The sequence below is a fragment of the Drosophila bipectinata genome, chromosome 3R (assembly GCF_030179905.1).
Source record: "Drosophila bipectinata strain 14024-0381.07 chromosome 3R, DbipHiC1v2, whole genome shotgun sequence".
In the NCBI taxonomy this organism is placed as follows: domain Eukaryota; kingdom Metazoa; phylum Arthropoda; class Insecta; order Diptera; family Drosophilidae; genus Drosophila; species Drosophila bipectinata.
The window spans coordinates 27,863,480-27,886,738 of record NC_091739.1 but is presented as its reverse complement, the minus strand read 5'-3'; the positions used below and the strand labels follow the sequence as shown (position 1 = coordinate 27,886,738).

General features: G+C 45.5%; 1 protein-coding gene across 3 annotated transcripts in view; it reads left to right on the top strand.

Annotated features, from left to right (window-relative positions):
- Window positions 1–23,259, top strand: part of LOC108118579 (protein amalgam) — a 123,767-nt gene that overhangs the window by 54,406 nt on the left and 46,102 nt on the right. For all 3 annotated transcript variants that reach the window (XM_017231338.3, XM_017231339.3, XM_070281788.1), the window contains exon 3: window positions 6,531–7,029. In XM_017231338.3, the coding sequence (XP_017086827.2) occupies window positions 6,792–7,029 (238 nt within the window). In that variant the 5' untranslated portion in view covers window positions 6,531–6,791. The remainder of the gene's footprint in view (window positions 1–6,530; window positions 7,030–23,259) is intronic.

Genomic DNA, 23,259 nt, shown 5'->3' with positions numbered 1-23,259 from the left:
TGGCGTGAAGTCAGCGGCGCGTAAATAATAAAAAAATAAAAAAAAAGTAACACAGCACAGAAACATCATGAGGCATCTTAATAAATTACTTTGGGGATTTGGGTGCACAATTTTTAATATTGCCAGGCCGTGGCCCAGACAGCCACATCGTTGATGTAAAGCCACAAACACAGACACATATACATGCACGCCCCTACCGCCGTGTGGGGTGTGGGGTTGAGCGGCTGGTAGGTGTTCCTCCGACAGTTGCTTGACATTTCGAGTTTAATGAAATTTATGCAATTTTTCTTATTTGCCAAATGCACTGCGGCGGCATTTGCAGCTCGCCCGCGGCGTCAGCAACACGCCAAAGTGCAATGCATCAAGCGGGTGGTTTTGTGCCCAGAAAAGGGGTGACGAGGGACCCTAGTGGGCGTTGAGGTGCTTAGATATAGACACTACTGACAGCTCGGGTCAAAGAGCACTGGAAGAAAGAAAAGCTTTTCAATCGGCTATTTTACTGGTAAAGTTTGTTTGTTTTTGAAAAGTGAGTAAGAAAGTGAGCTTAAAAAAAGTACTAAGCTATTGTAAGCATTTAAATTCCTAAATCCATTTATCTTAGTGTATATTTTACAACTAGTTTGACTCATATTTCTGAAAAGTACATACAACTATTTGCTTAAACTCTCAAACACATCCAAAGTTCATCTTTGTTTTCGCCAACATGGAATAATTGAATTTAGGCATGAAATTCAATGCCGATTCCAAGCTTGTAAGCTTGTGTGGCTGAGTTAGTTTTCCAACTCGTAACTTTTGAGACGCAGTCTGAAATGGAATCTGCTGGAATTTAATGCTAAAGGAGCATAGAGTTTTCTTGTACTTGCCGCCAAAAGTTCATAAAGGTGGTCCGTGCCTAATGATGATTATTTCTAGTTCATTTTCATTTAGCGCTATTCTTTTTTTTCCCGCCGACAATATTGAGTGGGGGCCAAAGGACGCGGACGCGGAGGTCCTTGGACTACGAGGACGACATTATATTTTCATTGTTGGTCAGCCAAGCGCAAAGGCTTTGACTTTAAGGCGAGTGGCGGTGACCGGGGGGACTTTTCTCTTTTCAATCCCGCTGCCTCTGTTTTCTGGCTTATGCTTTCAACGGATTTTGGCTTGGTTGCCACACAAAATGAAACAAAATGTCGTCAGAGTGTCATTTGGCTTCAGAAGAGCAGAAAAGATAGGAATTGCAGCCTTAGTTTCAGGATGGCAGGACGGCAGGATGGTAGGACGGCAGGACAGCAGGGATATCGACGGGTGTGGAAGCGCCTAATGTGCTCCAAGCTACTAAAGACTCGGCAGCCGAGTTAATGAAACCAATAAATTAATTTTAATGATTGCATATATACACACACACATACACTGGCACCAAGGAGGATACAGTGAAGCGTGCAGTTTGCTGCGTCAGGACCTTCCTCCTCGCGCCGTCCCTTCTCTCGTTCGAGTTTTCTTCCTTTTCTGTTTGCCCATCGCGCTCCTTGGGCGTGGCACTCGCCATAAGTAATTGACAAAATCTTAATTAGTCCTTGGCATGTCCATTGAATGGCTTCTGTTGGCCGTCGAGTTTAATTAGCGTTAAATATTTGCAGCGTCTTGAGTTTAATCAAATTAAAAATGCCCTCTCTCACCGGACAAAAATCAATTGCTGCACGCTAGACCGCCAATCAATTAGATGTTTAATCAAATTTTCATTAAACTTCCAGGCGATTTCCTTTTGTACCAATTAAAAAGCCTCCTCGTTTGTTTCATAAACTCTCAACATAATCATTTTAGCGTTCGCACCATGCATACATACATACATATATCCTTCCCTATATCCTGATGTCTGTATAAAGTTGCTTGCATGGAAAACAAACCGTAATCAGTTGGAGGGCTGAGAGTGCTCAAGAATTTCCACTTGCACTTGCCAACTGCCACTTGGATCTATAAACTGTGAAGAGCACTTCCGGCTACCAGCTAGCAGCAGCCAGGATGAGCAGGACCATGGCCAGCTGCCCATCGAGTGTCCTTGAAATCAAATACAGCATCTGGCTCCTGTTTCTGCACGGAGAAAAAGTAAACTATGCAGAATCAAAAAATCGAACATGGAAATGTTTTTAAATACATTTTTCATAGATTTCTTAGAAATACTTGATAAGTTAATCTGGACTTTAGTTTAAAATATTCAAAAATTTTATGATTTATTTTCTGTGGAGTATGCAGTCCTCGATAGCAGTTAACACTTTAACATGATGGGTACCTTAAAAATTGTGCATAATTCAGAGTGCAGCCACAATTTCCTTTAATTAAAGTTGTGAGCTACAATAGGGCCAGCGGGAAAGGGCTGTAGGGGGCTGGACATCGATTGTCCTGGCAACTTTTGGATACCCGCTTATCGGTTGGGCTAACCCTACGGGCCTGTTTCTGTTTCTCGTCCTTTTGCCGTTTTTGTGCCTGAAAATCCCATGGCCTGTCGTTGTCAAAGTGTCAAAGTGTAATCATGCTTTGTGCGAACGGCTTAAATTAAATTAATTGACGGCCACTTGAAGTAAATTAAACTGGGCCACCGAACGGCTTTTATTTTTGCACAGAAACACAGTAACTGCGACATTTTTTTCTTCCGGCCGCCGTTACGGTTGTGCCATCGTCAATGTCCTGCCATTAAGGAGATTACAAAGGGTCAAAGGATAGCTGCCGCGATTGTTCATAATTGCGCGACGCCTGCGGCCGGCCATCGAGTGTTTTTTGTTGTGTCTTTTCTCAGCTCGAATCCTGTTGCTTTTCCTTGTTGCGACAGTTTCATTTGCCTTTGCCATCATGCGGATGTAGCGACAGCTAAAGATATAGATACCGGGGTCAGAGCATTTGGATGGCAAACTAATTAAATTTTGCTGGCTGCGCTGGCGGATATGGGCAGCCGAATTGGCGCCGCAAATTGGTAATTACCCTTACTGAAGTGCATGTCAAACACGTAAAAAGGCGACAGAGACCCGCAAAGAAAGCTCGCAGCATCCAGCTTCCATCTCCGGACAATGTGCAATTAGCCAACGACAACTGAAACTGCTGCAACAACTACAAGGACAGCAACGGCAACGGCAACTACAATGACATCCACACCAATACCCACACTGCGGCGATGACAATCAAGCAAACGATGCCATCGTCCACGCAAAGCAGCTGACGACGCGTGTCCTCGTTGTCCCCGATGTCCTTGGTGTCCTGTTTGTGTAGGTGCAGTGTATGCACAGAAAAAATAGGGAAATCTAAGCTTTAAACACAAAGATAATTATAACAGAAATCATCATTTCTATTGTTTATTTTGTAATGACTTCCAGCTTAAGATTCTTAAGAGGTTGACACTAAACTAGGGCCTTTTTTCTCACTGTACAAAAACGTGTTTTTGTGTCCGGATGGCCTTTGGCAGCCTTGTGGGCGGGGGCGTGGTCAAATGCAGCTGAGCTGCCTAATTACTTGTAAGTTGGCGAATTTGCGGCATGCCGTTTTTGGGGGCCCAGCAACTAAATTGAATTTGACGTGCCGGCAAGCGGTCAATTGCTAACGAGTAGCACCACTAGCCTGCACCACCGAATGACCATAAGGGCCGAACCACCGGAAGGTTACTGAAAACGGGCAGGCGGACAAGTGGACAGGCGGACAAGCGGACACGCAGACAGCGAGGGACATACGAACGGAGGAATGACGTCGCGTGTCCGGCGTTTCCTGTTTCCTGTGCCAGCGCAACTTGCTGATTGCCAGCGTGTAATTATTTTTTAAGCACTTTGTCTGCCACCGAAATTAGACCTAACTAAGCCAATCTCTTTTATTTCATTTGAGCTTTTTTCCCCCAGCTCTGTGTCTGTGTCCTGCCTGGGTGCATTTGAATAGCAAAAGTAAAAAGGAGCGAAGAAAGGACAGCAGGCAGATTTGGCTTTTGGGTCACACACGGCGGTCGTTGCTGCTGCTGGGATGGGGAATCCTTCGCGCGTATATCCTCTTGTTGCTTGGCTTTCATTTTTCGGCTGCTTTGTCCAATTAGTAACCGTTTCGGGGGCTACGATTTCATTTCTTTTATTGTGCTCGTTATCCTTTTTATTTTTTTTGTGTTTTCATTTTTTTTCTGTGTTGTGTTCGCCGGCGCTGTCTCTCTTTGGTTTCAGCTTGTGCAAATTTGATATCCTTGTTACAGCAAATTGTTGTACAATTATTTTGCCTTTGCTTTTCCGAGGTCCTTTTTTGGAGTGGGTAGCCTTGGCTGGGGTGGTGACGGCGGTGGAGAAACCTCTTTAATTCAGCCATTGAGCAAATCGAATCGAAAGATATTTATATGCTCCACAAAACGTCATAGTACTTGCCGTGGTCCCCGTCCATCCGCTCATCCGCCCATCCTTTACCGGCCCCTCTCGTTGTCATTGTCCTGCGCCAATATTGTCGCCCTTTCGATTATTTATGATCTTTACTTTGCAGCGAGTGCTCCCCACGGGCCTGTGGCCAAGTTTTAGTAGTCATCGTCCTCGGCTCGGTAATAAATTTATGCTTTTTTATTTCCTCCTGTCATAATTTTACCCTCAAATACACACACCCGGACACACAAATACTCCTGGCTGGCTGAGGGAGATGGAGGGCGGCGATAGCAAAATACTTGGGAATTTTTCCTCGCACACACATTCTCGAGTTCCATGGCCTTTTCGTCTCCCCTTTGCAGCCCTTTCAAGGCATCCGTCTCCCCATCCTGCCCCCCTTATGGTTGACTGTTTGAAAATTTTCCAATTGATAAATTATTTTATGGCAAATACACAAATTTTCTGGTACGCACCCCCTGCCACTCACCGCTCCAAGGATATGAGAGTGCGTGCGTGTGGTTTTCTTGTTGGTTGCTCTGCGGCTTGGTATTCGATTTTCATTTCGTGGGTTTTTGGCTCCAGATCCAGATATCTGTGTCCTGCGCATAAAAGTCGTACACTCATATTGCTTTGGGTACGTAATATCCTTGCGTATTTTTGCGTATTTCCTGCGATAGCCGGTTGCTAGAGCGGTCACTCATTGCTCTGGTACGGTCCGGTCGCTCTCCCCCATCAACATCATCATCATCATGCTTCCGTCTTTCGTCCTTTTTGTCTTGGCCCGAACACATAAAATCAATCATATTTCTGCCCGCCTCCGCCTGGGCACCCCCCCTTTTCTTTTGGCCAGTTTATCAATATTTTTTTGTTGCCTTTCATCAAAATTTGTTGCTTCTGACTCTATCGTGGTCCTTTGTTACCTATGGGATCTTAGACGGGACTCGCGCAGAAAGGAAAACAAATTCGAGTCGATTTATAAAGCATTTAAGTTGCTTTTGCTTTCACTTTGCCGCTGCTCTCTGTGTGTGTCCCTATAAATATGCTACATTTATTTTAATAGAATTGTTTATGAGCCTCATATTGGCAGAGCAGGCATTCGGCCTCATTGTCCTCCATCCTGCGGCCACCAGCCTGCGCAACTGCCAAAACATGTTAAGTAGAGAAATTGCAATATATATGTGGATATGTGTGTTTATATGTTAAATATAAAAAAATCCCGGATAAAAAACGTGGCACACACTCACAATCTTTGTGGCATTCGTACAAATAGCGGAAAACCGCGCCAAATCAAAGACAACAAATCCAAAATGCGCACACAATATTTTGCGGGATTATTTCAGTTGGCTTCATGTCACTCGACGAGGAGCTGGGGTGCAGCAGGGTCCTGTGCACTATCCTGCGGAGACTAAAAGCTGGGGCTGCGATCCAAATTTCTGTTAATTTGGCAGCTTGTCCTGCGCTGGCATTTTGTTTTTGCCTGACTGCCTACCATCCTGCCATCCAGCCGGCCTGCCTGCCGTCGTTTATATTTTTTTACGCTCTGCTTGAGTTTTATTCGCCTGTGGGAAAAAAGTCAGAGAAGAGTCTTTCGAATATATAGCAATGTATACTGAACACACAGTAAAAATAATAGTTTTTGACAAGAAACAAGAAACTTTAATATTAATATTTTATTAAAGCATAAATGGTAAAAATGGTTGATTTTAAAGCCTAATTCGATTACAAAAATGTACCTTAAGTGACAGCTTGTTTAAAATAAATTTTACAAAATATAAACCTATTAGAGGAAGGTTTTAATTCAATTTCCCTTGTGTAGAGTTATTGAAGCATGCTCTAAGCTAACTTCAAAGTTCATTTTTGTATTAATTCCTACAGTTTTCGGTGTAAGGATATATCTCTGTTTGGTCGCCTCTATTCTGTGTGCAGATATGCAAAACGCTGTGCGCACATAAATTTCAGTGCGGGGCCACGCTTATTTGCATAGGAATTATGTATTTGGGCACGGCGGCTTAGCTGCATTACACAGGACACCAACAATCTGACAAACCAACACACTAGGACACCAGAACACACCAGAAAAGCACAAAAAACACATAGGACATGGGACACAGGACTCTTTGGGTCTCCCATTTTGTGGTCATGCAGAAAAGTAACGCATATCGTTTTCCTTGTATTTTGCAGCTATAAATTTGCAACGCCCCAGGAAAATGCATTGCAGCAAAACAAGCAATTAAAGCAGTGCAGCCCCCATCCCACACGAAGCACGATCCGAAGGAACCGAGCCCCTCTGTATCCTGCCTGCTGTGCTAAAAACCTATTTTGAATAATTAAAATTCCGTAAGTGCTGCAGCAGTCGCCAAAGACGTCGAGGAGCGGCTCCACTTTCTCGCAACACAATCTGCGGCCTGCAAATTCGTGTGCAGCAATGAAATAATTAATTCAATGCACCTGACTAAGCCGGCCACCAGAAGTAGCAGCCACAACAGAAGTAGCACCTCCAGCAGCAGCATTGCTTATATATTCAAGTGCTCCACCAGCAACAACAGCAACACCAACAAAATGGCCAAAGAGGGAAGGACAATTAGCCATCCAAGACATATCCAGGATCGGAAAAACCTGAGGAGCCTCCACACCAGCCTGCTCCTGGCCATCTCAATGGTGTCTCTGCTTTTCGAAAACGGTAAGTTGACCCACTTTTCCATCTTGAACAAGCCCTCAGAATTTGAATATTTTCTTGGATATTTCTATTGTAAGCTTCACCTGTCTGTCCCGACTATCTGATCTGTTTGTAATCCGCAAGAGTTGGCAACACACCTCCACATCCCCTGGCAATTGCAAATTCAATCGCGTGCAAGAAAGGGCCAAGTCAAGTCAATCAACGGGCCGCGGCCGCAAAGCCATTGAATTGACGAAGCCACAAATTGCGGAATGAAACTCGGAGGTTAGAGGTGGCCGGCAAGTAGGCTCGCGGGGCGTTGGGGGCACACCCGATGACGGAGCTTTGTCGGCCGGCGAATTAATCTCACGGATGAATATTTCAAAGCGAAACTTGAGCAATTAATTTCGCTAATTGCTTTTCTTCGCTTCGTTTTGTGTCCCGACCAGGTCCTGGGCCCAGTCCCGCCAGGCTTTTGCATTTAAATGCCCGGCAGTGGGTGCATTTCAAGGACTCAAGAACTTTTCCCTGTGCATAAACTCAATCTGACATTTATGCGAATGTCCACGGAATCAAATAAGAGTAATGACATTGCCAGCAAAAAGCATCGCCCAGCCGGCGAGGGGTCTTGGGATGAACGGCCAGTGTCTTGGGATGCACCAGAGAGTGCCTTGACAGTGCAATGTCCTTTGGCTACTCAAACATTCCAGTGGCTATTAGTATTCATATCTTGACTGAACTAAACTGAAAGCTTAAATTCCTCTGGCCATTCGGTCTTCTTTTGTGTGGCAGAAGCGGCGGATGTCCTGGTTAGGGATTCCGTTTTTATCTGCCAACGTTTGCATGAATTTTCATTTCGTGCTAGAATTGTTGAAAAAGATGCAATTAAATTTTAGGGCCAGGGGTGTCGGAACTGCGAGGGCGAGCCAACCCAAAAAAACAAGGAGAACGGTTGCGGAGATGTAGATGGACGTGGTCATGGACCCGGAGACGAATGCGGGTCTCGCACAGCAAAGTCGAGTCAGATATAAACTTCATACATATAGACTTTTATAAAAAAAAAAGAAAAACGAAAAAGTGAGCGCGGAAAAAAAAAGCTCAGCACGAATTTTGCCAAGTCCCTGGAAAGTGTCTCAGTTTCCTTGTCCCCGTACCCCTAGCCAGAGCTCCTTGTGCGGTTGCAGCTGCCGTCAGTGGCAAGAACGCATTATTAATTTATTTTTCAACTTGCTAGATGAATAAGCAAAGAGCAAAAATGCTCCTCGGATGCCCCTGCTTTGAATGCAGCGAAGCAAAATTTCCCAATTTAAACGACGTCTCGCCTTGGCGTTGGTCCTGGTAGTGGTACCCTGTCCCCTCCCTACTCTTTACCCCTACCCTACCCCAGCATCCTGCATCCTTCATTCAGTATTCGAATCTGAATCCACTCCATTGTCAGGTCATTTTGCATGCAGCTTTGGCATTTTCGGAGGCAACAGAGCAACGTGTTGCGAGGAACTTCAATCTGCTGTCCATCACTGTCTTCGATCGTGCCCGGACCGGAACCGCAAGGAAATAAAATCCAAAAAGTGAATAATGAACCGCAAATAACTTTACTTTGTCTAGCGTTTCCAAGAACCGCCCTAGCCCCTCTATCCTCTGTGGCTCCGGCTGATGCTGTTTTTCAATTGCAGAAACTCTGACTACTGCGAGTGTCAGTAACAATTAGTGGGGTTTTGTACTCCAGTTAACAGACATCCCAGTCTGTTTTTTTTTTTGCTATATGTATTTGCATTTGCGGTTGGCTGACGGCTGCAGTCAATTCGTCGTTGGCTTTGCTTTTATTTCATAGCGCACAGCATATTCCCACAATTAATGGAGTGCAAATCGTTTTGTGAATGGACAGATAGCGTTTCCACTGCCAGCTGCCACTGCCAAACAATCTCCTTCATCTTCATTAATGTTGAATATATATTGTGACATAAATCACACAATCAAATTATCTGCATCGCCCCCGAGGGCCCCCATGCAGATAGCAACTTATTTGGATTTTGGGTCTCAGTTCTCGGATTCAACTGTCCGACTCAACTAATCAATTTGACATAGGTATACGGAGGTAGCTCCAAACTTGCCGCAACAAAACTTTAACCCAAAACTTTCGATGCTCCACACATATCTGTTGGAGAAAAGTTGAAGTTCCCCCTCCCTATAGTTGGGTACACATGTTTGGGCGGGTAAGTGAAATTTATTAACTGCATAGACCGCAAACTAAATGCAAATAAATCAGACATCGGCCAACAGGCGGCACTACAGAACTTCGTTGGTTAAACAAAGCCGATGAGGAAGGATAACGCAGAGGGACGAGATGCCGGTGGCAACTGAGCCGGAAAAGTTGCCAATTTTTTTGTGGGGGGTCTAGGGGATATCCAAAACAAAAAGAACCACAAAAAGGATATTGATGTGTGACGTGGATGGGGACGAGGTCGAAGACGGGGGCCGAGAACGTATTCAAGTGACTCTCGAGGCAGTGCGCCTACAAGTTGATGGCATTCGATGAGACTGAGTGGGTGACTCTTCATCCCTTAACTTTCATCCATCAACAGACCCTCCTTCCCGGTCCCGGTCTACCCTTCCGATTTTTCCCATTTGGCCCAGGCTTAGGTGCGGCGGTGTCAAGTATTTGCACTTGAATTGCGCGCTAAGCAAAATTTACGCGCATTTGTTTGTGCGGCTCCGGAGAATTCGCTCCGGAGGACTCGCGTTCGCAACTCAAGTGAAAATCGATGAGGCGATGCCTACATGTACACCGAGAAAACACCGGTAAGGGTATCAATTTAAAGCCAAGTTCAAAACTTACCTTAAAGCCACTTCATGATCTTCTTTCCTCTGTAAATATTTTGATTTATGCCTTTTTGGCTCAAACTCCTACAATTAGATTGTATCTTTAATCTGTATGTAGAAGAGACAACATAATACTGATAATATTTCTCTGTGTGTGTTATCGTGGGTGTGGGGCTGGCATTGTTGCTTGGCCACAATGTTTTCTTTTCCGCCTCCGTTTCTCATGGCTTTTTATTGGTTTCCCTGGCCGCCTTCCATACATTTTTTGTGTTGTTTGATTTTGCCGTTGTCCTGCTTCTGGTGTCATGAGCAAAGGAGCAGCATTTGAGCAAACAAACTAGACCTGCCAGGACACACATTCACTCAGTCACCCTGCTCCTCGGAGAGAGACCCTCAAAGCCGTCGTCCTGGGCACATATTGCTTCATCTCTCTACGTGAGCCTGGGCCCGGACAGGCATCAAAACTGTCGACAACATCAACGTCAACGCCATCATCATCTTCAGCTCCAGCTCCAGCTCCAGCTATCCCGCTTCATATCCCTAACCACATCCTGCTCCCTGTTCCTCTCGAGCTCCGTCATTATGGGCTTCGTCTGGCACTTCACAAAAATGCACACAAAATCCTCAACTTTATCTCGTCAATAACTTAAGTGCCAGCCAGGGCTCTCAGTTCCTGTGGCCCCCCATCGGTTTTAGCCTGGTTATTTTTGGCCCGATTCTACCACATGAATGTTGAAGCCGCCTGTGGCTTTCTCCTCTGCCATATGCCTTTATTGGTAAAAATTTGCTTCGAATCTGGTTGGCACGTTCTGCGGTTGCAGTGGCAAAAGGCTTGCAAATGATTATTTTATTGACAATTAAATCATAAACATAAAGCCAAGCCCCACAAATCCACTAAAGGTCATGGGGTGGCCGGGGGTTGAGTGCTTGAATTCTGTAAGAAGTGAAATTTTATTGCCATACATGTCACAATATTGCACAAGAAAAAAAAGAGTTTGTTTCAATCTGAAGATAAACAAAACATGAATTAAAATGTTAATTGTTAATTAATATTAATTATATCAATAGGGTTTTTATGCATATTGATGTAACAAAAACTAGTTATTTTTATAAAAAACCTTTTCTTTCTGTTTGGTTCTGCCAAGCAATTATTTTGTTACATGTTGAGTTTTTTTTGCTTGAGGCTTTGCTTTATTTACAGTATTTTATTGTTTTTTTGATTGAAAAATATTTCAAATAATTCTACTAGCATTTATGGCATTTTTTTTCTGTGCAACATTAGTCACAGGGCCGAGGGCGAAAGGCTCCCCCTTTTCTGTGTAACCGCTCTCGGTTTATTGCAGCATTTAATGCCAGAAATGGAATAATACTCAAACGCAGAGCCTGGGGCAATGTGCCGCTTATGGCCCATCTACAGCATGTGTGGCAGGAAAAAGGCTGCACACAATGCTGAAGGTCCTAAAAGCTTCAAGAACTTGTTGCCCGAATCGGGGTAGAATTCTTTTTTTGGAGTAATCATCGTCGACTAGGCCCATATTAAAAAGTTCCTGGCCAAATGAAGAAATTGTGTTGTCTCGATTAACGTGTCTGCAAAGTTAGGCTGTTCAGCTCTCAGACTTTTGCTTCTCGCTGCTAACTGCCGTGATTGAATTCGAAGCGAGTGGTAATTTGAGGAGCAGAAGAAACCACTTTGCCAGACTGTGGCAGCGGACCATATTTAATTTGTGTGCAAATGCTTCGCAAACAAGTTTCTAATAAAATAAAGTGACTCCTCTCTCCGTCCGATGGTCCGGCTGTCTGACTGTCTGTTTGCCGGGTCCAGAGTAGTCTCTTCCTCTCTGGTCTCTGGCTTCTTCATGAAGGGGAACTTCATTAGAATCTCCGGATGGGTGGCCCTTTCGTTTGTGCCATGGCTTAGACCAGAAAGCCATTTCATTACGCCACTCGCTTAATGTCTCGCCCAACGGCTGGGTAATTTTAATTTGCAGCGCATTGGCATTGGCTTTGTCAGCTTTTCAACGGAGCACTTCAAGCAAATTGACATGGACTCGGAGTCGGACTCGGACTCGGATTCGGATGCGGAGTCGGAGTCGGACTGCCCATTTTATTCCAGAGTTTTCGGTTTGTTTTCCACTCGTCGTCCCAGCCGCATATAAAATATGAAAAAAGCCACAACACAAAAACATTGCTTAGTGCAGGTTGAGCTTCTCGGTGAAGAAAAAAAAAGAAAACTGTTTCTATGGCTACAACAACATTAGCGACAACAATGAGGATGCACCATGGGATAGTGTCCTCCATCCTCTGGCCTCTGTCCCGTCCTCTATGTGTCCTCCCCCAACCGACATGCTGCCAAAGGAGGTTAAAATATTTTTGCAGCTTTATCTTCGGACAAGGAGAAAGGTTGTCGTAATGCAGCGCCGGGATTTAACTGACAGTGAGTGCAGCTCACAGGCCACTCACCCACTTTAGATGGCCTTCTTGCTCCTCCAGGCTGCCGGCTGGCTCCTCCCGCTCCCCGTGTTTGGGTTAACAGATTGCCATGTTCCCTCTTTGGTGTTGCTCCTGGGATGTGGCCATTTTACGGCTGCCCTGAAGTTGCCTGGGAACCATTCAGCTGGCGAACCTGTGGCACTGCTGCACTTTCCTGCAGCTGACGGAAAGAGAAAGCTGCCGGGGCCGGAGGGTGGTTTCCAGTGGGTGGCCAGCAAATGCTTCAAATTAATTTCACCGCATGGGGAAATAGCCAGGCATTGTTTGGCCCGGGCATCAGGAAGCCGTAAATCAGGGCCGTGCACAAAAGAGCTTGTTGAGATCCGGGATCTGTACATATACTGGGATCCGGAATCTCGGATCTGGCATCTGGGGCGTTGTTTCTCATTTGCCTGGCTGTGTTTGCTCTACACCCTCTTGGCTCTGCAACCCCGCGCTTATCAGCGTCTAATCTCTTTATGATAAAATGTTTATATTGGCGACAATATCAAAAGCACTTTGGCCACACTGTGCTGCCTCCTGGTGGTTGCAATAAATTCAAAACGCCGGCCAATGCCGCACCGCAAACCGGGGGAAGCACTGGGAACCGAGGCCAAACTTTCCACATTGCCATATGAAAGATAAATTCACGGATAAGAACTTTGGGCGGAGCGCTGTGAAAAGCGGATTGTGTGTACAAGCTAATTTAAGTTCGACGCCAGCTGCCGTCCAAGCCGGCCCGGGGTGCGTTTTTTGACCAGGACCTGGCCAAAAGCAAAAGCAGCAGCAGTGCCAGCAAAAGCCGTAGCAGGACATCAACGCAGCTGTTGTCCAACCGCACCAGGCGAAGCGACTTTATTATTATTATCCTCGGCGCAAAGTGGCAATGGGCCGGCTCAAGGACCGAGTTTTTGCCTGCGACATTTGTCCAGCTGCTTCATTTCATATTCAGGAGATACTTTTTTCATCATTACGATTCGCGCCAAAGCAAGAAATCACAAAAGTGTGCAGCCGTGTCCGGGATTTGTTCAGGACCCGGGATCCTTGGACTATATCCTTGATTCTGTCAGTGAATTTCCATCCGGAATTATGGTCTCACTTACGGGCCATCAGAAAAGGGCATGCAGCCTTCGGCGGAGTGCCGTGCCGACTCTTATTTTAAGCACATCTTTTTGTTGTGTTTTCTTACATATATATCATTCTTTTTTATATGCCACAGCTCCTCAGTTATTTTTCATTTTTCTTTAAGCTTGCAAAGTTGCGGCTGGTGGCAGTGGCAGGGGACTGGAATGAAAAAGAAAAAAAATATGAAAACAAAAACATAAAAAACGAAACAAAAGGCGAGCGCAAAGTTTTTCGGCCTCGCAGAAAACTGAAGCTGGAAAACTGACGAAGTCCGACTTCGACTTTGGTTGACAGATGATAACGTGGCGGATGGGATGATAGGATGGGGCAAGGGACTACCGCCTCATCAGCAGCTCATCAACGGAGCGTCTAAAATTTCACATTTTTTCGCAGGACCGCCGCAATTGCCTTGGCCCGGGGCAACTTTTTGCGCGACGTCGTTTAAATGACTTTAAAAATATATAACAAAGTTTTTAAATTATTTCTCGAGTCGAGGCTAAAATGAAATTATAAAGGGATTTTCGCCAGCGGACTGCAGCTGACGTCCTTCTCTGTCTCCTTCCGTCTCGGCTTATTAACATTGGAAACTCATTAATATTGTATTCCCTCTCCTCCTCTAGCGCCTTCACGAGTCCCTTATTTCATCCTGGCCGGTGGACTTAACTCGTTCATAAAAGTTTGGCAAATTTCATTGCATTAATTTGGCGCACAGGTGTCAGCTCCGGTGTCAGGGTCCAAACGCACAAAGTGTCAAATAAATCAAACAGTTTTGTGGAAACAGGACGAGCTGGCGGGCCAGGGTCGAGTGTCCAGCATCCAGTTGAGAGCCCTCGGGGGTTCACAGGGTACAGGGGTGTCGGGGATTTCTATGAGGTTTAATGAGTCGTGCTTGGGCATAGGATGGATTGGTTTTAAGAGGGTCGAAGGGGTAAGGTCCTGGCCCTGGCATTGGTCACACTTCTGGCCGGGAACAATTGCAACAGATTTGACAAATAATCAACGCATGTTTTATTTATTTTTCTGCCCTTCGACACGGCCCAGGGACTGGATGCACTGCGAGAAAAGTAGTGGGCGTCAGTTGGTAAATAGTTTTTGTTAATTTAAGCAGTCATTGGCTATCCACTTTTGTATAAATATAATTATTTCCCAGTGCATTGGTGTATTTCCAGTGTTTGGTTTACTAATTTACTTTTGCAAATATTTGCCATCCGTCCGGGCTCCGGCCTGGGTGACAATTGCTGCATTTCGAGTGCCGGTGGCGGTCGTTCCCATATGGCGGCACTTCATGAATCTGACATTAAATGCAACTCACGTTGCAACCCCTAAGCCGCTGCCCCCGACCCGGGGATTTCGTGCATCAACCCCTCGCAGCCCATTTGTCTTGCGTAGGTGCTCGATGTCATCGTGCTATGATGTGACAAGCCTGCCACGAAATGATATATTCGCATCTATTGTCGGGCTCATCCGTTTGGCTCATCCCGAGCACCTCGCCCATAACCCACAACGCTTCCCAATCGCAATCGGCGGGCCTAATGAACCATAACGCTTTATCGCCAAGGGGACGACAGCGAAAGACGACAAGGACGCAGCTGGAGGGACAAGAAGATCCTGTCTTCCAGCCTAAGTGTGCGATTGGGATTTAATTTGATTGCTTCAGTGCCCCGGCCGGGGCTGAGTTGAGAGAGCGTGTGTGCGAGTGTGGCATTATCCTGTGATTTACTGTGTTATTTGGTCTCACTTTGTTTTACCGCTTATTGCTTATTACTTTTTCCTGCCGATTCCAAGCTGGCTGGGTGCGGCTTTGTGACAGTCGTCCTTTCCCATATCCCTGTTACCCACTCCCTCGGCTTTTTATTCCTATCGTAACCCTCCGTCATGCATTAACGAGGCGATGACAAAAAACTCATACTAAATCCTTTCTGCATTGATTGATAAAGTGCCTTATGCGAGGATTAAGGCGACACTGATTTACTATGCCTTCAGCTTACCCGTACTCACATTTCTGAAAGACTGGAGCGGGGGAAAGGATTTAGCTGCAATCCCCATGCCCTAGGAGTGAGGTATTTTAGCTAATTGCACTACAATCTGGTGTGATTCCTGACAAGTGACCACCGGCTGGCTCCCCATTAAACTTGTCTGGGGGCAAGTTCTGACCTCACAAGTGGTGTGCAATGGCCCCTGCAAAAAGTTGGGCCCACCCGAGTGCCAACCCTGGCGTGGCCAAGGTGTTACATTTTATTTGAAAACTTTCTCCGGTCTCGCTTGGAAACACAACAAGCTTGCATAAATATTGTCAGCTCTTCGAGGGCTTCGGTGCATTGTATGGGATTGCGGGATCCCTCGGCCTTGGTCCTCTGCTCTTTGGGTCCTTGTGCATCTGCAATTGTGGCTGTGTCAATTAACGCCTAAGTTGTAAACAAATTTCGCCCAGTGGCCCGCTGCACTCATAAATCGCAGTTAGAGGAGGTGGCAGCGAAAGTTTGCATCGCAACCAAAACCAGACGCATTGGAGCATGCCGGATCCTCCTCCGCAGGACCAACTTTGCCAAGTGTTAGCCAAAGTATGCTTTGGCTAAATGCTGTTAGGTGGCAGTTGCTGTTTACTTCCGACTTGGCGTTGGCCTGATTAATTAGCCGGTGGGAAGCAGCTAGCTAAATTCAGCTTTAGCCATCTGAAGATTCTTGACAAATTTCCAAGTTTGCACTGCAAATTGAGCGAGATTTTCTGTGAGGGGCTTCCAGGGGTTAACGGCGGCACGTGGCGCTTATCATATTTTCCTTCCCTAGCTATATTTTTCTTCTTTTTTTCTGGGGGGGTAGCTCAATCAGCTCAAAGCCACTTGGCACTTTATCCCTAAGCCAGCTCTGTCCATCTCAATCCCCCTTCAACGGGGAGCTCTTACCACAGAATTGACCAATTAACTAAGGACACTCAGCCTTATCCCCAGCTCAAAAGTGCTGCCTCCAACTACATTCCCCTCTTCAGAGCTCCTACATTTTCCACAAAAATGGCCAGGAGTCACAAAACTTTGACACTGGCTGGCAGAGGATGCTGGCAGATGGGCGAAAATTTTAAATCAAATCGGAAGAGAGATTATATTGCAAATAATACTTATGAACTTATTATCTTGTTTGTGTTTTGAGCCACGCCCATCGGGAGCCAGCTTGTGACCCCCATTCCATTATATAGATACTTGAGCTTGGCATGCAGAACACGAATCAGCTATCCGTGCTGGCTGCGAGCTGGGATAGAAATTTAAGCCATAACTTGGACCAGCGCAGAGTTTGACTTCGATATTGGTCTTGGGTTTTCGATTTTGTTTCTACGACCAAGAAAACCAGCCATCCGGCCATTCAGCCATCCAACCATCCAGCCAGCCAGACCTCCATTGTGCCAACTTGGATGTTTATTCTGTTTATTCTGTGTGGTACAAACTCCGTAAATAAATTCCAACAAAATTGTATAACAATACACCAAACGGGCCTCCAGGGTGAATCCAAGGTTTTGGGATAAACGCGCGCAAAACCGAAAGCCAAAAAAAAAAACCGAGAGAAGCCAGACGAGACTTAGTCGTAGCATATGGCAGATTGTTGGTGGCAGAATTGGGGGAATGGGCTTAAATCCACACCCCGCCCCACTGGACCAATAGTATTTGCAACTTGACGTGGCCATAACAATAAAACCCTTTGGCAGATAGACAAACATTTCAGCAGGATTCGGGCCGGGAATTCCTTGGGCTTGAACTTAAAGGGGTTGTAAGGAATTATAAAAGAGCCGCTGGTAATTGTGCGTTGCGAGATCTGAACCTGTGTACTTAATCCAATAAGGCAAAAACAGTTTTCTTAAGTAATTTGTAACCCCTGGCCGGCCGCAGTCCCTCCAACTGAACGCTTTGTTGTGCCGTTTAGTCTGGCAAATAGCAAACAATTTTACCCGGCCGTGGAGATTTCCTTTGGGCACTACCACCCCTCTACCACTTTGCCAGCTTCAGGTCCAGCTCCAGCTCCTGCCCCCACTCCTGCTGGGAACTCTTAACTCTGGTAAGCTCGGCATAGTTGTTTCAAGTATTTTTCAGCTTTTGTTTGCCCGGCCGGCTGGCGGTTGCCATTGTTGAACGGCGAACAGCTTCAGGCCTTCAATCGAGCGAGCAGCGCCCCCGCTCTGCAACGTCCTTGTGGCAACCACATCGCTTGGATGCACCGAACAGCGTACCAGCAGGCCAAATCCATCCAACCGGCCTTAAAGCGAATCAATCAAATGTCGGTTTTAATATAAAATCCTAATTGGAAACTTGAAGCGCCAACTTTTTCCAAACTCTCATTAAGAAATTATTTAATTTTTCCAAAGTCTCGCCGGGATAAAGCAAAATGCAAAAGGAAAGACAACAAATTGTTTTCAGTTATCGGAGGACTCTCCCCGGCAGTACTCGACTTTTATTATTGCCTTTTTATTGCGTATTAATTTTGCGTGCTTAATTTGCCAGCTCTACGGCGATACGATGCGTTGTGGCAGGGGAAGTGCCACTTTATGGGCCAGGCAAGGAGCGTAGGCGGACGGCCACGCCTCCATACGGCACCATACAGCCAGCTTGTTGTTCTTGGCGCGGTTTCCGGAACGCCAAGGGCTCGGCATGTAATTGGCGATGTTTCACCCTCCTCCAACACTGCGCTGCCCTGCTGTTCATTTTAATGGCAAGAAATTGAATTTTAATTAGTAACGAGGAATCTGTTACGCATCAGTTTGTATTTAATTTAATTTCTTAATTAAAATGCGCGAGCATGTCGGCATAAAAACCAATGGCTGGCCTGTCCTGTCCCTGTTCCTTTCTTCTTGCCTTTCGGCACTCTCTATGAAAAAAGATCCTGAAATGAAACGAGAGGAGGGAATAACTGACCGACTTACAGCTGCGAATTATTTCCATTTTAATGCTAAGCCAAGACAAGTGTTATGCTTTTCAATATCCCACTCGACACTGCCAGGATATAGTGATGGCATATGGCTGGCAGGGGCCTGCCATTATGCCTAATTGTTTGCTGTCAATTGTTTTTGGCCTTGCTCGTTTTAATTTTTAGAAATTAGGCTTAAAAGGCAGAATTCTGAATTCTGTCTGTAGGCTTCTGTGTAGGTTTAATAAACCCTCATTTTCTTAAAGGTTCTTAAAGTTTTCAATTTCATCGCTTACTTATGTATGCCCCACCACTCAGACAACAAGCTTTTGTTTTTCAGCGCCTCGCACAGATTTTGTAAAAAATCCCTTCTTTTAGGGACATCCGAAAATGGAGGAAAAAAACCGAGTAACACTCGCCGAGTCAGCTACTTGGCGAAAAAAGAAAAACCTGCCAGCCACATACATAATACACGTATCTTAGTGTCTAGGACAGCTGTGTTGAGGCCGGGAACATTCATTTTTCTGCGGTCTACATAAAATGCATAAATTATACAACGTTTATGCTTGCCATTTGGGATGCAACTGCCCCGCAACTGCTTCTGCTCCTTGGCCGTGTCCTTGGTCTGTGGCCAAAACTGCACTGTGTCTGTGTGTCAGTGCCGGTGACAGGTGAATTTCGGGAACCACAGAGCAGACCCGGCAGCTTAGGGTTTCGGGGTTTCTCCACGCACAACATTCAAATTAGGGTTAATTAACTCTACTTTTTAGACAAACTTGAAGGCGCTGTGGCCCGCAAAAGCGAAAATCAGGTTACGCAGAGCACTTGAGAGGGAAATCCCCAGCTGGATTTCCGATTTCAACCTGTGTGGTTTCTGGTTTTTGCCCGGTTGCCACTAATTTTTTGGCTCTGCAGTGGCGCTTCTGTTCCAGCTGCAGTGTGTTGCAGTTTTGTGACGCCAACTTTGTTTGCCAAACTTTTTATTGGCACATATCCCCTTCAGTTTGCCCCTCCACTCCACTTCACTTCACTCTACTTTTGCTTAGCCTTGCTCAGTTGCCGTGTTCGGTGTGGCAACAAACTGGGCTAAAATTAAAATGTGCATTGTTTACGCTCTGGCTCACTCCGCTCCTGCTTTTGAGTTTTTGGTAACAGCATTTGCATACGGGGATCCTGGCGGGAGTCGCGTTTGTTTGTGTTTTTAAAGCCGCACACTTGACGCGCTTGACGCCCTCGAATATATTCGCTGATGTGGACCCTTTCATACATTTGAATATGAATCTATTAAATCCATGCCATATACAGTCTCATAAAGGATACATAAAAGTTAATGTGCTTATGATAATCTTTCTAATACCTTTTCCATTTAATTAGTTTAAAACTTTTGAAAAACATTAAAAAATGTGAAGTATATTAATTAATAACATAACTTAAAGTTAAAATTAGTTGAAATTCTGAGGTGTTTAACTATAAAATGTTTCTATGATCTAGCCATAAAAGAATAATTAGATTTCATCAAAAGTTTTTATACAGCTTTCAACAATTGTTATAGTTTGGTTGAAGCTTTTCGAGGAAAAATTGACTTTCTGACTTCCAACGCATCCAAGGGTCAATTTATATACGTATATCTGTTGTCTATATCCTTGTAGCTGATAGCAATTTGTGTCCGCATTAGCCGCGTGCTCCGATGGCGAATTATACTCTTGAGCGTCATTTAACAGAGAAGACGATAAATTAAATTACCCGGCCACCAACGACAGCCAACAAATTTGGACTTTCTTTTGCGGCCAGGCCTCGGTCCTTAACCGCTTTCCAGCCCCGACCTAGACCCCTCTCTCCACACGCTTCGGAAAATCCCCAACTTTGAGGGGGTAAAGTCATAAGTAAGATCTACACACTTGATAAGCGCTGGAACTCAACATCCGAGACGAGCATTTCCGAAACACTAACTCACACAAATAGACACGTACGGACTGCTGTTTCCCGCACACGTGTAAACACACACACACACCCAGTCCTTTATTTCCACCCACACCCGCACACACACACATCGACATACATACATCCGGGAGCATTTCCGCTTTATTTTTGGCACCGACTGCCAACGTATTCCAATTCATTTGTTTTTCCCTCTGCCTTTTAACTGCCCTGACACGGAGCTGGGGTGGGGATCGGCCATCAACCACCACTATATCCTATTCACAAGGACTTGGCATGTAGAAAGGAGCCGCAGGAGCAGGAACCACACAGCCACTTGGCCTGGCATAAAAAATTTATAACTTCGATTATTTCCCTTTACACTAAATACTAATAAATTAAATTGTTTTTTATTTCTCAATAAATTTTTATTATTTTGCTACTTTTATACTTCATTTCGTTCGGGCTCCCACCCAGTACCCAGTGGAAGGTGTCGATTTAATGGCCCAGACGCGTTTGATTTGGCCTTGTCCCTTCCCGCTTTCCCCAGTCCTTATTGCCTTGTTGCCAGGACCCCCTTTCTCCGCCCTGCTTTCATGGATTTAAGGTCAATTTTTGATTTCCGCTCTCAAATTGCTCAACGCACACGCATCCGCATCCGATTTGCACTCGCCACGTCCCAGCATGGGTGTAAATGTGTGTATCTGTATCTGGTTTTTTGTATCTGAATCTGAATCAGTAGCTGTAGCTGGAGCTGGAAATGGGTCGGTATCTGGAAATGGGTTGGGGATGGTGAGCCTGATTCTGAATCCGTTTCGGATGCGGGCTGTGAGGGAATGTGTTTCGTTGGAGCGAAACTTTGATTTGTTTTTCGTGCTTCATTTGATTCGAGTTGAGTTGCTCGTAGTTTTCGGACGAGAGCTGTTTAATGAGTTGACGCTTTGAATATGAAAAGTTTGCGAGCAGTTGCCTTAAGCTTTTTTGGGAATTTATTGCGCCGGTTTTAGTGTGATTGCTAATTTGTAATTTACGCAGTCAGGCCACGGCCGTCTTTTACTACTGCCAGCCATTTTCAGATGCTCCCGGGTGCTCTGGAAGGTATTTCCTCTTACTTTTTTTTTATTTTGGGGCAAGAGTTTCATCCTGGGTAAATGGCCGTAAGTGATTCATTTGACGCGCCACTAGTCCGAGGAAGAGGAAGGAAGTCCTCGCTCGGTTCCTGGCTGTCCGCTTTGTTGCACGTAGGTCATCAGCAAATAATAAACATAAACAGTTTATTGTCGGCGCTGGCTAATAAAACCGGGAATGGGCCTCATAAAATTACGCACTGAGGCTCAAGTGCTGGGCATTAAATCAGCACCCGGATCTTGGCCACTTGTCTGACCTGTCCTGCCCTGTCCTGGCACTGGCCTGTCCTGGCCTAACAGTTCATCCCGCCCCATTGGTAGGTGCTTAAGGCCGAATGACCGGCCAATTGGCCTGGGCCATCTTTGAACTTTTGGGGCCAACAAAAAGCAACTATCAATAAGCCAACGCACGCGCCGTAACAGCTCGCATCCATTTTTCATTGCGATTTGCATAAGTCGAGAATGGATTTACCCCCCAGAACCCCATAGCAGTTTTACTGCGTTGGCGACACCCCCTGTGCTGTTCTTTTTATAAATTTTGCAAAGCGCTCGCAACAAAATTTTACGCTGTTTACACAGTGAAGTATGCATAAAAGTGACGCTTATGAACAAGTTGACAGCGCCACGCTCCCCAGAGTCGGTTTTAAAAGTCGTAAACATGCACAACTAACAGATTTATTTATATGCGGCATAAAAATGCACGAAGACTGCGTCAGCAGCAGTCAGAAAGCCAGCAACATAGCACAGCAGAAGCAGCAGCAGCAAAGCAACAGCAACATCAACATCAGCAGCAACACAAAGGCTTCCTAACGAAAGCCAAAGAAACGAAGCGGAACGAAACACTCGCGTATAATAAAATTGGCTGTGAAAGTGTTTCAGGCAGCAGGGATAAAAACGTAATCCGCGCCGAGTAAAAGCCAAATGACTAACAGAAATGGAAAAGCGTGAGCACAAAACACGCGGATGGATGGAGCCTGGGGTTGGGGGTTGTGGGGAGGATATGTGCCTCAAGCCTCTCGAGAGGGGTCCTGCTACCCAAAACCCACTTCTACAGAACCGCCCATCCCACCCATTCCACCGGCGCGCTTTTCGCCGTTGTCATTGACAGTCAGTGAGTGGGCTACAAAAATCTTAAACTGACTTAAAAAGCATAAAAAGCCAGGCTGCAGCGAAAAACGAATAACGAACAACGGCGAACAACAGCAGTAGACAAACGACATCTTGGCGGGCATGTCAAACGGTTTGGCAGAATTTAAAGCCCGACCAGGCCAAGAAGTGCAGTGAGAGAAAAGGTGGTTTTTAGGAAGGTCTTATAATATTTAATATAATTTTTTTAAACAAAACCAAAGGCAAGTTCTTAACTATACAATGCTTTTACTTAAAATCTACTAATTAATAGAATAACTACCTTTTCTTACTGTGCATATTCAATCCCAGAGGCGAACCCAGCTGCCAGTCTACTGTTGTTGCCACCCACATCTCGTTCTTTCTACCTCCAAACACACCAATTTCAATCCCACTACCACTTCCACTTCCACCGCCACTGCCATCCACTCCACTCACTACCCTTCCAGCCTTGCTCGCTTGTTGGCGCTGTTAACTTAATGGTGACAAGTGTCAAAACAGGGAACAGGGCACTCCACCCCACGAGATTCGCGGCTGAGGAAAGGCAATCGGGTCAGGTCCGGGCACGGGGCCTCTCCGGTTCGATTGCCTCTCGCCTTTTCGCCACATTGGGTAAATCGCCTTAAATCGCACATTTCAATCTTTTTAACGAACCTTATCGATATTTGGCGGGAATAGGCCCCCGCCACGCAATATGCTAATGAGATAATTTCTAAGAGGGTGACACGAACACGAAAAGCCCTCCGCCTCATCTTAAAAACACCCCCCCCAAACCGAAAGCATT